At 48.9% G+C, this 14728-nt stretch overlaps 1 protein-coding gene across 12 annotated transcripts in view; it reads left to right on the top strand.

Moving 5' to 3' along the window:
• The window catches only part of ttn.1 (titin, tandem duplicate 1), a 161136-nt gene that overhangs the window by 82987 nt on the left and 63421 nt on the right, over window positions 1-14728 (top strand). For all 12 annotated transcript variants that reach the window (XM_047337053.1, XM_047337052.1, XM_047337051.1 and 9 more), the window contains 35 exons: window positions 108-213; window positions 417-613; window positions 720-1028; window positions 1118-1396; window positions 1617-1916; window positions 2162-2464; window positions 2565-2761; window positions 2838-3021; window positions 3136-3438; window positions 3997-4296; window positions 4415-4533; window positions 4798-4975; window positions 5088-5372; window positions 5645-5938; window positions 6034-6333; window positions 6427-6608; window positions 6812-6941; window positions 7048-7238; window positions 7529-7958; window positions 8109-8414; window positions 8695-8876; window positions 9043-9172; window positions 9315-9466; window positions 9552-9699; window positions 9828-9993; window positions 10166-10317; window positions 10457-10753; window positions 10855-11154; window positions 11380-11694; window positions 11775-11923; window positions 12197-12347; window positions 12438-12719; window positions 12819-13121; window positions 13747-14049; window positions 14382-14663. In XM_047337053.1, coding sequence (XP_047193009.1) covers window positions 108-213; window positions 417-613; window positions 720-1028; window positions 1118-1396; window positions 1617-1916; window positions 2162-2464; window positions 2565-2761; window positions 2838-3021; window positions 3136-3438; window positions 3997-4296; window positions 4415-4533; window positions 4798-4975; window positions 5088-5372; window positions 5645-5938; window positions 6034-6333; window positions 6427-6608; window positions 6812-6941; window positions 7048-7238; window positions 7529-7958; window positions 8109-8414; window positions 8695-8876; window positions 9043-9172; window positions 9315-9466; window positions 9552-9699; window positions 9828-9993; window positions 10166-10317; window positions 10457-10753; window positions 10855-11154; window positions 11380-11694; window positions 11775-11923; window positions 12197-12347; window positions 12438-12719; window positions 12819-13121; window positions 13747-14049; window positions 14382-14663 — 8205 coding nt within the window. The remainder of the gene's footprint in view (window positions 1-107; window positions 214-416; window positions 614-719; window positions 1029-1117; window positions 1397-1616; window positions 1917-2161; window positions 2465-2564; window positions 2762-2837; window positions 3022-3135; window positions 3439-3996; window positions 4297-4414; window positions 4534-4797; window positions 4976-5087; window positions 5373-5644; window positions 5939-6033; window positions 6334-6426; window positions 6609-6811; window positions 6942-7047; window positions 7239-7528; window positions 7959-8108; window positions 8415-8694; window positions 8877-9042; window positions 9173-9314; window positions 9467-9551; window positions 9700-9827; window positions 9994-10165; window positions 10318-10456; window positions 10754-10854; window positions 11155-11379; window positions 11695-11774; window positions 11924-12196; window positions 12348-12437; window positions 12720-12818; window positions 13122-13746; window positions 14050-14381; window positions 14664-14728) is intronic.

The following is a 14728-nucleotide window of genomic DNA, read 5'->3' as shown; positions in this document are numbered from 1 at the left end:
CAAACCTTTGTGAATGTTAATGTTGATAATCCTGATCCAAATACAGAGATCAATAATGAAGTCAACCTGTGTAAGATGCATGTTAATGTTTGTCATGTTCTCTGCAGCCACTCCTGGACCTCCTTATGCCCTGACAGTGGTGGAGGTCTCCAAGAGACATGTGGAGCTGAAATGGGAAGCTCCCAAGAGCAATGGTGGAAGACCCATAACCAAGTAAGACAACAGACTGTTGTGAAACCACTGTGTAGATCATTGTGAGACAAGGAGCTTATTGTAGAAACTGAGATGAGATCATATTGAACGAAGCATATTCTCTTGTCTCGCTGTGAAACTACTCCTTTTAAAAAATATCTATAAACAGTTCTTATTTGCTTTTATAGTAAAACTATTTAACAAGTTCGTCCTTTGCTTTCCAGGTACGTGATTGAGAAGAAAGAGAAGGTGGGAACTCGTTGGTTGAAATGCTGCAAGACTCCAGACAAACAGACACAGTTCAAGGTGACGGATGTGGACGAAGGGTCAGAGGTTCAGTTCCAGGTCAGAGCTGAGAACGAGGCCGGAGTTGGAGATCCGAGCGAACCCACCATGGTCCTAACGATCGAGGATCCAACCAGTAAGAGACTCGGATATCTGCAGGAAATGCAATGTTTCTCCAACGGTATCAGTATATGGCAGTAGACACATTCCAGATGTGTGAACCGATGTTTTCCTCTCTCCAGGTGCTCCATCTCCTCCTCTCGAGGTGACTGTGCCCGACGCCAGCAGGGTGCACATCAACGTTTCCTGGAAGCCTCCAGTGAAGGACGGCGGCTGCCCGATCACCGGTTACCACGTGGAGGTGGCAGAGGCCCGTCCGGAACTGAAATGGCTCCGGGTCAACAACAGACCCATCAAAGAGCTCAACTTCAGGATCGACGATGGAATCAAACCAGAGAAGAAGTACGTCATCCGAGTTCGTGCCATCAACTCCATTGGCGTCAGCGATCCATCCGAAATCTCTGACAAGGTCTTCACCAAAGATCCAGACTGTAAGCAACCGCACTTCTCTGTTCATTGAAATGACCCAATTGAAAATCTGAACATTAACCCTAAATAACAATCCTGTCCTCTCCCCAAGGTGCTCCCATTATGGATTTGGAGGCACAGGACGTGGTTGTGGTGGAGGGCGAGAAGCTGCACCTGAACATCCCCTACAGGGCGATCCCAACGCCCAAAATGGTGTGGCAGAAGGACACGGTGGAGTGTAAGGCCGACGACCGACTCTCCATGACCGTGGAGATGAACAGCGCTCACCTGGAGCTACTCAAGTGCACACGTGCTGATGCCAGCACATACACCATCACCCTGGAGAACAGCCTGGGAGCCGCCACCGGAACCGTCAACGTCAAAGTCATCGGTAGGATGTCCTCCATGTACAAGTTCCCTGGAACTATGACATTGTGCTTTGTTCACATGTTTTGTACGTGTGTAGTTAAGAAGTCCAAACGTTAGTTTCCCACAATCTCGTTTGGTTTCAGATCAGTTTTTGGAGAATTCGTGACATTAGTATTTCTGAAACTCTCACTGTAGCAGCAGCCTTCCTCTAACATATTGTTGTTCCTCTCTGAACCCTGCAGGACTCCCTGGTCAGTGTAAAGACATCACCTCCAGCGACGTCACTAAGAACTCCTGCAAGATCAGTTGGGAAGCCCCTGAGGATGACGGCAACACCCCCATCGTCAGCTACACTCTGGAGCGCCGCGAGGTCTCCAAGAAGACATACATGCCTGTAATGTCCGGGGAGAATGTCCTGACTTCCACTGTCAAAGACCTGTTCATCAACTGTGAGTACTACTTCAGGGTGAAGGCCGTCAACAAGGTCGGAGCTGGAGAATATCTGGAGCTACGCAACCCGGTCCGCACTGAGGAAATCAAACGTAAGTCACAGGCTTGATCTCTACTGACATCATGAGCTTGTTAGCATCCTGATATTAGCCTCACACTGTTCACGCTCTGTAAGTTATCCATTGTCTTATTTCCAAATCAATTCAATACTTTAAATATTTATCAGTTAGTCATGAGATCAGATCAACCAAAACGACTGCACTTATATATAATCTAGGATTGTAGTAAACCTGGTGGTTCAGATATTTACTGTCTGTGGCCCCTTTCGATTCAACAGAGAAACCAGACCCCCCCCTCCAGGTGGAAGCTCAAGACCCAACATCCAAGTCCATCACAGTAACATGGAAGGCTCCAGACTACGACGGTGGCTGCCCCATCCAGGGCTACATCGTGGAGAAGATCGAGAAGGACGGTGACCGCTACGAGAGGGTCACACCGAGCTTGGTTCCTGGTCTGTCCCACGTGGTGATGGGCCTGAAGGAGGACGTGGAGTATCAGTTCAGGGTCCGAGCTGAGAACGCTGCTGGAGTCAGCGAGCCCTCACGCAGCACGCAGCTCGTCAAGGCCGCCGACCCCGTCGGTACGAAAAACTGCTTCAAGATCATTCACTAACTAAGTGTATTTAGCTTCAAACATTGAATGCTAACTTGCTGAATTTCAAAACTCTCTTCCATTTTCAGATAAACCCAAAGTCACGCTCCATACCCATGTGCAGTCCGGTCTGTGCATTAAGAAGGGTGAGGAGATTCGTATTGACGCCTACATCTCTGGGTCCCCATACCCCAAAGTCACCTGGCTGAGGAACGACGAGGACATCACCAAAGAGCCGACCAAGAAGATTGTTCCTTTGGTCAAGAAGAAGAAGACCAAGTCCAAGGTCTGAGACCTCACAGAGGTGTCTGAGAGTCCTGATGTGTTCCTACATGTTCTCATTTTGACTTTGGTCCTTTCAGGTTCCAGAAGCGGAGGAGGTCTTTGTGACTCCGATGCGTGAGCGTCTGGGTCTGGATCAGACCAAGAAGGGACAGTCTGCGCTGATGATCCGCGAGGCAATCAGAGTCGACCACGGAAACTTCACTATCAAGGTGGAGAACACTCACGGCGTCGCCACGGCTTCCTGCTTCGTCAACGTCCTTGGTGAGACACAAGCTTATAACTCGTCTTGAGTTTCTACCCTGAGAAATGAACCTGCAGCTCATATGAGCTCCTCAGTTTCAATCAACTAACTTTACTGTTGTTGCCCTGACGCAGACAAACCCGGAGTTCCGATCAACTTCACTTTCGACGACATCAGAAACACGTCAGTCATCTGTAACTGGGAGGCTCCGGAGGACGACGGCGGCAGTGAGATCCTGAACTACATCCTGGAGAAGAAGGACAACAAGAACGACGGGGTCGACTGGATCACCGTCACCTCCACCCTGAAGGGCACCACCTGCCCCATCACCAAACTCATCGAGGGGAAGGAGTACATCTTCAGAGTCACTGCCGAGAACAAGTTCGGCTGCGGGCCGCCGTGCGTCTCCGAGCCACTGGTCGCCAAGAACCAGTTCAGTAAGTAAAGGCATCAAAAAATCAATAAATGGGAAGTTCATATCAGCTGAGGAAGCTCAGGTACATAAGACCACATAAAATAAATACGATAACAATCCTAAAACAGATTTTTTTTTATCCACGTATACACACAGATAATTTGTATATTTAAAAAAAGTTTAATCCAATTTGTAACTATCACAAGAAAAAGGAGATTGTCTAAAATGTCCAAAACCCACTAAAGTAAATTATGTTTTTCATCACCCTATTTGATTACAGTAGCTATCAGAAATTACTTTAATTCATATTTGAATTTGCACATTTTTGACTATTTAAAGTTCCACATATAATTCTGAATGTGAACATTTATTCGTAAATTAACCAATTTTTTTTTTCACTTGAAGTAATTAAAGAAAAATAACATATATATAATAACACATATTAGCGGATAAAGCGGTTTAGATGATGGTTGAATGGATTTTCTTTTCACTTTGGCCCCACCTGTAAGAGATAATGAATGTCAAATCCCTTCCCCCCGTTCTGTTCATGTATGAAGTGTGTTTTGTTCTCCCCCCTCAGATCCTCCCGACGCTCCCAACACCCCCAGAGTCCACGAGGTAACGGCGAGCACCGCCCGGATCTCCTGGCACGAGCCAAAGGACAACGGCAGCCCGATCCTGGGCTACTGGATCGAGAGGAAGGAGGTGAACAGCAAACACTGGACCCGAGTGAACCGAGTGCTCCTCAACTCCCTGGAGGTGAAGGTCAGCGGCCTGATGGAGGGGCTCACCTACATCTTCAGGGTGTGCGCTGAGAACCTGGCCGGACCCGGACCCTTCAGCGAGCCCTCCGAGCGCACGCTCACCATGGACGCCATCCGTAAGTTTTCATCAGATGACGAGTTCTGGAAGGAAGAAGCGAGAATAGATGCAGCTAAACGCAAACTTTTTTTATCATGTGACATTACAGAGTTAATTTTGTCTCTGCTCCCCCTCAGTGCCCCCTGGCCCCCCCAGTCCAAGGATCGTGGACACTGGGAAGGACTCTGTCATTGTGGCCTGGAAGCCCCCACTGTACAACGGTGGAGGAGACATCCTGGGATACCACGTTGAGAAGGTACAGAACATTACATTTTGAATCACTAGATCATCTGCATCTGTTTTTCTCTGTCATCTGACAATGAGCAAAAGAGAATTTTTATATGTTGTTGTTGTTATATGTTGTTTGTTATATATAACTGCACATTTGGAGTATGGGGAAACGCAATTTGAATCCTCTGTGTGAAGACTGTTGCATTGTTTTGATTAACAATAAAGTTCACTTTGACTTTGACTTTAGTTGTTGACCTCAACCCGCGACACTAACCTCTCTGGGTCACAGGTTCTGGCCGGAGAGAAGGACTGGACCCGGAGCACAGAGTACAGGTGTAAAGATCTGACGTACACTGTGACGGGCCTGACGGAGGGAGCAGATTATTACATCAGAGTCGTTGCCGTCAACGACGCCGGTCCCGGTGCTCCTGGAGTTACCGAACCCGTCACTGTCAAAGACCCTGAAGGTGAGAACCGGACCGAGCTGGAAATGTGGACCACGAGATGATGCGTTCAGTGCACGTGGAATTGTCTTGGGTGTTGAAGTGTATTTCAGTTCTCGCTGTCTTTTCTGTTCAGAACCTCCCGCTGTGGACTTTGACGACTCCGTGAAGAACGGCGTCTTCATCAAGGCTGGTGAGCCTCTAAAGCTTCCTGCCATAGTGACGGGCCGACCCCAGCCAGAGATCAAGTGGGCCAAGGATGAGGCCGAAGTCGACAAAGAGAGAATAATCGTGGAGACGGAGGGCAAGAACAGCACTCTGTTCATCAAGAAGGCCATCAGGGCGGATCACGGGAAGTACCAGATCTCTGGCACCAACAGCAGCGGGACCAAGATCGCTGAGACCAGAGTGGACGTCATGGGTCAGTGTTACAGAAATACATCCCAGCATCCATTCATACGACCGTGTTTTCTGGATAAAACTTTTCTGATATTAGTTTTAGAAACTTAAGAACCAACTGAAGGTCGACTGGAGCAAACTCACGGAATAAAAATGTTGGGAAAACTGGGCTGTGGTTATTGTCATGAGAGGTTGTAGTTAACAAACAGATGATACTGGTTTAAACAAGATGAACCAGGTGAATCTTCACCATATTAGAGGAACTTAAAGAAACTCTTGTTTGTGTTTGTGTAGACGTCCCTGGACCGGTGGTTGACCTGAAGACAGTCCTGGTAACCAAAAAGAACATCATCCTCACCTGGTCCGACCCCTTAGACAACGGCGGCAGCGACATCTTTGGCTACGAGGTGCTGAGGAAAGATACCAAGATGAAACTTTTCCGCCAGCCCATCGAGACGGCGTCCTGTAAGTGTGACGTCCAGGGCCTGCTTGCCGGAGAGGAATACGACTTCAGGGTCATCGCGAGGAACAAATACGGTGACGGAGCTCCAGCTGACCTGGGACCGATCCTGGCCGAGGATGCTAAAGGTAAACCCTCCAACATATGTCATGTTGCCGAGATTCTAGGTAATGTTGCTAAAAGAATTGTCCAGTTTTGACCAAACCCCCTGACGATGTCCCAGGTACTCCGTCTGAACCCGTGAAGTTGCACTACACTGACAGATGTAAGACCGGCATCACGCTGGCCTGGCAGCCGCCACGCACCGACGGCGGCAGCCCCATCAGAGGGTACTACGTGGAGAAGATGAGGTCCGACGGAACCGAGTTCGAAGTGGCCAACCGCAAGATCTTCACCGAGTGCTGCGGAACCATCGAGAACCTCTCGGAGAACCAGGATTACCAGTTCCGTGTCAAAGCTGTGAACGAGGTTGGGGACGGAGATCCATCCAAGCCAATCACGGCCAAGATTCAGGACGACGAGAGTATGAAACTCGCTCTTCAGACCTTGATGTTAAAGTGAAACATGTCTGGTTGAACTTCTGTGAGTCTGAGTAACAAACGCTTGTTTTCCACAGTTGCTCCTGTTATCACAATCCTGAAGTTCTTCAAGAGGAACACCATCATCGTGAAGAAAGGCTCGGCCATTGACATCCCAGCGGAGGTGAAGGGACTTCCTCTGCCGACCGTCCAATGGATGAAGGACGACGTGGTGATCGAGAAGCCTGATGGAGAGAAAATGACGATGGAGACTGAGGAGGTGAGAAGTGATTCGTCAGATCATGAACTGAACCAAACTTTAAAAAGGACAAACCTAAAACTCTCTGTCTGTTATGTTGCTTCTACTGATCTATAGAATGTTGTGCCGTCCATGAGACAGACTTTACTTTTGGCTCAAGGAATAGTGAGAACATCGGGTCTGTTCGAGAAGCAGACGACGAACTAAACGCTTTTAATTTTCAGGTTAACCGGACGTCTCTGACGACAAAGATCGCAATCCCAGAAACCATCAGGCAAGACAAGGGCAACTACAAGCTGGTGGCTGAAAACTGCTTTGGCAAAGCTCAGCATGTCGTCAGTGTTGAGATCCTTGGTAAGAACAGTTTCCTTGTCAAGGTTTCTTTTCTCCGTTGCTCAGTCAAATGAAACATAAAATGTCTGAAACATAATGAATAATAATCCAAACCTACAATTTTCAGACCGTCCTCTTCCTCCGAGGAACATCGTTGTCGCAGATATCAAGGCGGACTCGTGCTACCTGACCTGGGACGCACCCGAGGACAACGGTGGCAGCGAGATCACCAACTACATCCTGGAGCGCCGAGACGCCAGCAAGAAGAAATCTGACTTTGAAGTTCTCACCATCCACCTGATCGACAGGAGATACGGGGTGAGTCAAGGTCATGAAGAAGCTGTGCTGCGATTGGTTCATTTGCACAATGTGACTCGTCCAGACTCTGAGTTCAACTGTCAACCCAACTGGAAACATGAGAATTCATTTAAAATGCAAAACACAAAGACAACGTTAAAGAATTCAGATTGTTCAGATTCTACAGATTAACATTGATCTCATGTGATCTGTGTTCATACTTTATCTCATTCATTTTCCCAGGAGTTTCCTGTAAAGTAGTTTTCAGTATGGAATTAAAAACCAATAATCCTCGTGTTCTGCTCCATCAGGTCTACAAGCTGGACATGAACGGTGCATACCAGTTCAGGATCAAAGCTGAGAACAAGTATGGTGTCAGCGACGGCTGCGACTCAGAGAAGGTCCAGCTGAGGGATCCCTTCGGCCTGCCGGGACCACCGCGTAACCCCAAAATCATCGCCGCCACAGCGACCACCATGACTCTGACCTGGGATCCTCCTCTGGAGAATGGCGGCTCCACCATCCAGGGATACTGGCTGGAGAAGAGGGAGCGCGGCGCCGTGTACTGGGGTCGCGTCAACCGAGCCCCGGTCACCAAGCCGGCGGTGAAGGGTCTGCAGTACACCGTGCTTAGACTCATTGAGGGAACCGAGTACCAGTTCAGGATCGCAGCTTCCAATGCTGCAGGAATCGGACCACCCAGCGAGTCCACCGAGTGCCGCTTCACCATGGACCCGTGCAGTAAGAGTCTCCAGTCATATGTACTTTACATAGCACATCTGGTCCTCAGACCTTCATGAGGGTAATGTTATTCATAAATGTGATCATGTGATCGACAGTTTGGAAGATTTTGTTGTTCTGACTTTTGACCTCTCTGTGCTCCTCCCTCAGACCCCCCCAGCTCACCCGGAGCCCCTGAGGTCAAAGACAAGACCAAGAGCAGCATCACTCTCGGTTGGAGTCCACCGGACAGAGACGGTGGGAGTCCCGTCAAGGGTTACATCATCGAGGTCCACGAAGAGGGATCTCCTGATTGGAGGAGGGTGAATCCCAACGACAAGCTGCACCCGTCCACCGAAATCACCGTCCCCGACCTGAAGGAGGGCAAAAAGTGCAAGTTCAGGATCTATGCCGTGAATGCCGCCGGCAACTCGGAACCCGCCAAGAGTGGTGACATCTTGGTCCAGGACATCCTGAGTAAGAGCCGCGTCGTAATGTTGGAAGGTGTCCCACAGGGATCAGAACTAATGGCACTGATATTGAATCTGCATATAGATACGTCTACGCAGATGATGTCATCTTATTCATCCTCATTTGATGATCTCATTCATTCTGCGGAGTAGATCTGTGTCTTGTGATGTGTCTGTGTTTTTCGTGAATGTGGTCCTCAAACCGTCGTCTTTGTGTTCACACAAATAAACTCAAATCAGATCACGTCGGTTTAAAACGAGACATTTCTCGTGTGTCTGTTCTGCAGTTGAACCGACTGTGAGTCTGGATCTGAGCGCTCATGACCTGATGAACTGCAGAGCGGGAACAATCATCAGGATTCCCGCCACCATCTCCGGACGACCCGTTCCCAAAGTCACCTGGACCTTCGACGGAACGGCCGAGACGGAGAAGAAGAACGAGCTCCACACGTTGCCCGTCGACTCCGAGGTCTGACACGTCTATCAGTCTTTGTTTCAACTGCACATGAGCATCTTAGGCTTCGTTAGAACATCAAGTGAATCATCTCAGACTGAAATCTGTCTCAACTCAGTCCTCACCAACTGTCAAGATGAAACAATTTGATTTGAATATATAAACATGTGTCTTCCCTCAGATCCACTCCACTGACACGACCTGGGAGGTCGTGATCCCAGAGAGCAAACTGAACCACAGCGGCCGATACATCATCAACGCTGAGAGTCCCGCAGGTCACAAGGTCGTAAAAGTCAGAGTCAACGTGCTCGGTACGTAAAAATTGTATTAGTCACGTGTTCCAAATGTACAAAGACGTTCTCATGAGACTGGTACTCGGTAATAAGAGAGGACAGGAGAAGGTTAAAGGATTCCGTCATCTCGTCCTTAAATTCTGGCGTTGTGGATCCATAGACCTGCCTGGACCCCCCAGAGACCTGAAGGTAAGCGACGTGACGAGGGGAACCTGCAGACTCACCTGGAAAGCCCCCGAGTGTGACGGAGGTGACAGGGTGAAGAGCTACTTCATCGAGAAGAAGACGGTGGTGGGCAAAGCCTGGACCAAGGTGCGACTCCACACTGACAGTACAACACCCCCCGAGCTGCACGCCTGTCGATGACTAACACTGGTCTCTGGTCGTGTTGTTTCAGGTAAACCCAGCTTGTGCTTCTCAGTCTCTCGTGGTTCCAGACCTGATAGCCGGAGAGGAGTACCTGTTCCGCATTCGTGCTGAGAACCGCTTCGGGTTCAGCACGTTTGCAGAGACCAGCGAAGGAACCAAAGCCAAAGATCCCATCCGTATGTTTCCTCCCTTTACTATGACGTCACATTCACATTATAAAGAAAGATAATCTTCAGTCAGGGGACCACAGATGGTTCGTCCTGATATGAGTCCGTTTAGATTCAAACTGTCCACGTGTCCGCAGATCCTCCCGATCCTCCGACCAGGTTGAAGATCCAGAGCGTGAGGAAGGGCACCGTGACTTTGACCTGGAAGGCTCCAAAGAATGACGGCGGTTCACCTGTGACCCACTACAGCGTCGACCTGCTCTGCTGGGAGGCCAGCAGCGCCCAGAAGGAATCGTGGAGGAGGTAACTCACACCAGCTGTGAACCAGGTCACAGAGTCAGGCCAGGGTCTGGAACCTGGTCCCAATGTGTGGAGCCATCTTGTAACATGAGCTATGTCAGAACAGATGTTTGAGAGTAAACAGTGTTGTTGTGTTGTTCTGAGTCAGATGTTTGGATCCGTCTCTTCGCTGCAGGTGTAACAGACGAGACGTGGACACCACCAGCTTCAAGGTGGAGGATCTGACGGAGGGAGACGAGTACGAGTTCAGGGTGGTGGCGTACAACGAGGCTGGAGCAAGCCGACCCTCTTCCACCGTCGGACCCATCGTCATCCAGGACCAGACCTGTGAGTGTGGCACTACAGAGAGTTGCATCATGGGACATTAATCATCACTTTTCTTCCCACAGTTTATTTTAAAACCTCCAGGCTTCAAATGTTAAGAGTTAAATGAGGAAAACGATCTGATGTTCTCGTTGGTGTTCAGGCGCTCCGTCCATCGAGCTGAAGGAGTTCATGGAGGCCGAGCAGGGCAGCGACATCAGCATCGTGGCCAAGGTCCGAGGCTGTCCGTTCCCCACGCTCACCTGGTACAAAGCTCCGTCCCTCAAGCCCGATGACAAGATGGAGGTTCAGTACGACGAGCACATCAACAAGATTGTTTCGGACGACAGCTGCACACTGCTCATCCAGCAGGGCAAACGTCCCGACACCGGCCTCTACACGCTGGTGGCGTCCAACAGCTTCGGCAAGGCCTCGAAGGAAATGAGGCTCAACGTGCTCGGTACGAAAACAAGATCAACTGATTTATTCTCAATTATTATACTAATATATACTATACTAATACTACTGAGTTCGGTCTCTGACCTGTCGTCGGTTCTCCAGGCCGACCCGGTGCTCCCTCTGCTCCCATCAAGTTTGAGGAGATCGGAGCCGAGAGGATCACGCTCTCCTGGCTGCCGCCGAAGGACGACGGTGGCTCCAAGCTCACAAACTACGTGATCTGGAGGCGGGTGGTGAGCAGAAACACCTGGGTGATCGTCACCAGCGAACCCAAAGAGCGGATCTGGACGGTGGAGAACCTGATGGAGGGACACGAGTATGTGTTCCGCATCATGGCTCAGAACAAGTACGGAGTCGGAGAGCCGCTGGACAGTACACCTGAGGTCGCCCGCAACATCTACAGTGAGTCGATGAACTAACGTCGAGCATGTGATTCAGTGTTCACTCATTCACGTGTTGACTTGAGCATTGGTGAGTTGGACGCTGTCAGGTTGATGTGAAAGCAGAACAGCTGATGTCACCGGATGCCTCAGAAGACAAATATCTATCTATCTAACCTGTGGTACTTCCTGTCCTCTAACCTGTGGTACGTCCTGTCCTCTAACCTGTGGTACTTCTTGTCCGCAGCCATCCCTGGTCAGTGTGAGAAGCCGACGGTCACCAACGTAACCATGGACGCAATGACGGTGAACTGGGAGGAGCCTGAGGACGACGGCGGGACCCCCATCACTGGCTACTGGCTGGAGCGTAAAGAGACCACAGGCAAACGCTGGACCCGCGTCACCCGCGACCCCATCCGTCCAATGAGCATGGGCGAGTCGTTCGTGGTGAGCGGACTCATCGAGGGGTCTCAGTACCTGTTCAGAGTCACCGCCATCAACGCAGCTGGACCTGGACTCGCCAGCCCCCCCACAGACCCCACCTTTGCCAGAGACCCCATCTGTAAGAGTCACATTCTGAAATCAAACAAGTTCATGTTTTTAACTCAGTGACACATTAACCACCTGTCGTCCTTCCGGTAGCCCCGCCCTCTCCTCCAACCCCCAAGGTCTCTGATTGGACAAAGTCTTCTGTCGACCTGGAGTGGATCCCTCCCCTGAAGGACGGAGGCTCCAAGATCCTGGGCTACTGGGTGGAGCACAAGGAGGAGGGCACCGAGGCCTGGGTCAAGGTACAAAATAAAAGTCTTTATTATTATCATCATTATTATTATTATTATTATTATTATTATTATTATTATTATTATTATTATTATTATTATTATTATTATTATATCAGTAGAATCAACAGATCTCCTGTTTTCATCATCTCTTCAGTTTGAACACTAAGACTCATGTGAATCCTCCAATCCAACTAGAGTGAATAAAAAAATTCTGGGTTCATGTCGAGAGTTTTTGTGAGAGAGAAGACGATCAACACATGAACCAAACGTTGTGTTTCTCAGGTGAAGGAGACTGAAATCCGCGGCACCCGCTTTGTGATTGCCGGTCTGAAGACTGGTGGTCAGTACAGATTCAGGGTCATCGCCTTCAATGCTGCTGGTAACGGCGAGCCAGGCGAAGTCCCAGAGGTGCTGGAGATCAACGACAGAACCAGTGAGTCGGTCTCAAAGTCCAAACCAACGTTCTCTCATCAATGAGCAGACTGTGAACTCTGTAACGTTGAATCTAACCCCTTACCCTCAGTCGCTCCGGAGGTCGACCTGGACGCCTCGGTGAAGGAGAGGATGGTGGTCCACGCCGGCGGGGTGATCCGAATCATCGCCTACGTGTCGGGGCAGCCGAGCCCAGAAGTGACCTGGAGCAGAGACGGAGCCGCTCTGCCCTTGGAGGCTAAAGTGGAGACTACAGCCATCAGCTCGTCTCTGGTCATCAAACCCTGCACCAGGAAACACCTGGGCGTCTACACGCTGACCGCCAAGAACGCCGGAGGCGAGAAGACAAAGAACGTCACTGTGGAAGTTCTGGGTGAGATACTGTTTTCATAGAAATAACACATTCGTTGACATGAAAACAAATGAAAACTTGTCACTTGTTCTTATTAAACCGAATGGTGTCGTCCCTCAGATGTACCCGGGCCCGTTCGTATCCCATTCACCGCCGAGAACCTGAGCAGCGACTCCTGTAAACTCAACTGGTTCTTCCCTGAGAACGACGGCGGCTCTCCCATCAGCAACTACATCATTGAGAAGCGCGAAGCCGAGCGAAAGGCCTGGACGCCGCTCTCCTACACCGCCAGCAGGCAGAACGCCGTGGCTCACAACCTCACCTACGGAAAGGCCTATTTCTTCAGAGTGGCCGCGGAAAACGCCATCGGCATCGGACCCTTCATGCAGACTGCAGCCGAAATTGTGATCAAGGAACCAATCAGTGAGTTTAGTTGAACAACCATCTGATCTTAAAATGAAACTCCCCTATCACTGATATGAAGATGAGACGATTCCCAGATCAATGTCGGAATCCCAGGGTCGTCCTCAGACAAGAGTCGAAATACGACGGAGAAACAGTCGAAGTTCACTGGGAAGAAACAAAACACTGTTTTACTGTCTTAGTCTGAATTTAGATGAAAATAATTTTTCGGGACAAAGAAAAAAATTTGTTGATAAAAAGAGTCAAAGTTTTGAAGATGATTAGTAAAATCCAAATTTTCGGGGAATTAAAGATTTTAACTTTATTTTAAGAATCTTAAAGAGACAAACGTCTGAGAAGAAGTCAGATTTCTGACAAAAGTCTAAATTTTGAAGTCAAAGAACATAAAGTTTTGGGATAGATGAACTTTGTTTTGTAATTTTTCTTTTTTTTTTTCTTTTTATCTTCTCTTTCCTCACATCGTTGTCTGTATTATAGTCTGACATCAAAAATATATCCAACAGTTTCTGTTTGCAGACAAGTAAATAACATTTGAACAGAAAATAACATTAAATCCCTTAAAAAAAACAAGTTTGGATCCTTAGAAATAAAAACAATTCTCTTTGCGTGTCCTTGTGTCCGTCAGGTGTCCCAGACCGCCCAGAGGAGCTGGAGGTCACCAAGGTCACCAAGGACTTGATCAGCATCACCTGGAAGGCACCCAAGTTTGACGGTGGCTCAGAGATCACCATGTACATCCTGGAGGCGCGAATGATCGGCAAAGACAAGTTCACCAGGCTGACGAAAGAGACGTTGATGGAGAGAAAATACACGTACGACGGCCTGAGAGAGGGCGACACCTACGAGTTCAGAGTCCTCGCCGCCAACGAGGTTGGACCCAGCAAACCGTCATTCTGCACCAAACCAATCACCTGCAAGAATGAACTGGGTGAGCTCTCAGTTACTGGACCAGATGTCTGGTATATTTCAATCCGTTTTGATATTGATTGACAGCCATTGGTTTTAGTGCATTTGAAAATTGACCTTCAGAGACTGAAAATGCTGCTGCTTTGTTTCTTCTGAAACATTTGAGTTCAGAATCTGCATCAGAAACAGATAGATAATTTGAAAGAAACAAGCCACACATATTACATAGCTTAAATTGAATCTCCCCATTCAACATACAAGTTTAATTGCTTTGAACAATAATGGATGTGTTTGTTTTTTATATAGTGGTTACAGATGAAAAAAATACACTCGTCTTCATTTCCAATCTCACAGAGCCACCGACCATCGAGCTGGACTTCCGTGATAAGATCATTATCCGTGTGGGTGAGAGCTGCCTGCTGCAGGGCCGCTACACCGGCAAACCTTCTCCGTCCATTATGTGGTACCGAGACGACAAGGAGCTGAAGGCCGACAAACACGTCATGTTCAAGAACACGCTGACCGCCATGTCACTGGGCCTGATGAAGGCCGAGCGCGAGCACAGTGGCAGATACGTGGTGGTGGTGGAGAACAGCACTGGATCCAGGAAAGGAGTCAGCAACATCACGGTTGTCGGTTTGTAGAAAACATAATTTAACTTTTTATTAGAAATAGAAGGGTTCTAAGAATAGACCACGTCT

The sequence above is a fragment of the Scophthalmus maximus genome, chromosome 14 (assembly GCF_022379125.1).
Source record: "Scophthalmus maximus strain ysfricsl-2021 chromosome 14, ASM2237912v1, whole genome shotgun sequence".
In the NCBI taxonomy this organism is placed as follows: domain Eukaryota; kingdom Metazoa; phylum Chordata; class Actinopteri; order Pleuronectiformes; family Scophthalmidae; genus Scophthalmus; species Scophthalmus maximus.
The sequence above is the reverse complement of the archived record's forward strand: the minus strand, read 5'-3'. Positions and strand labels throughout refer to the sequence as shown.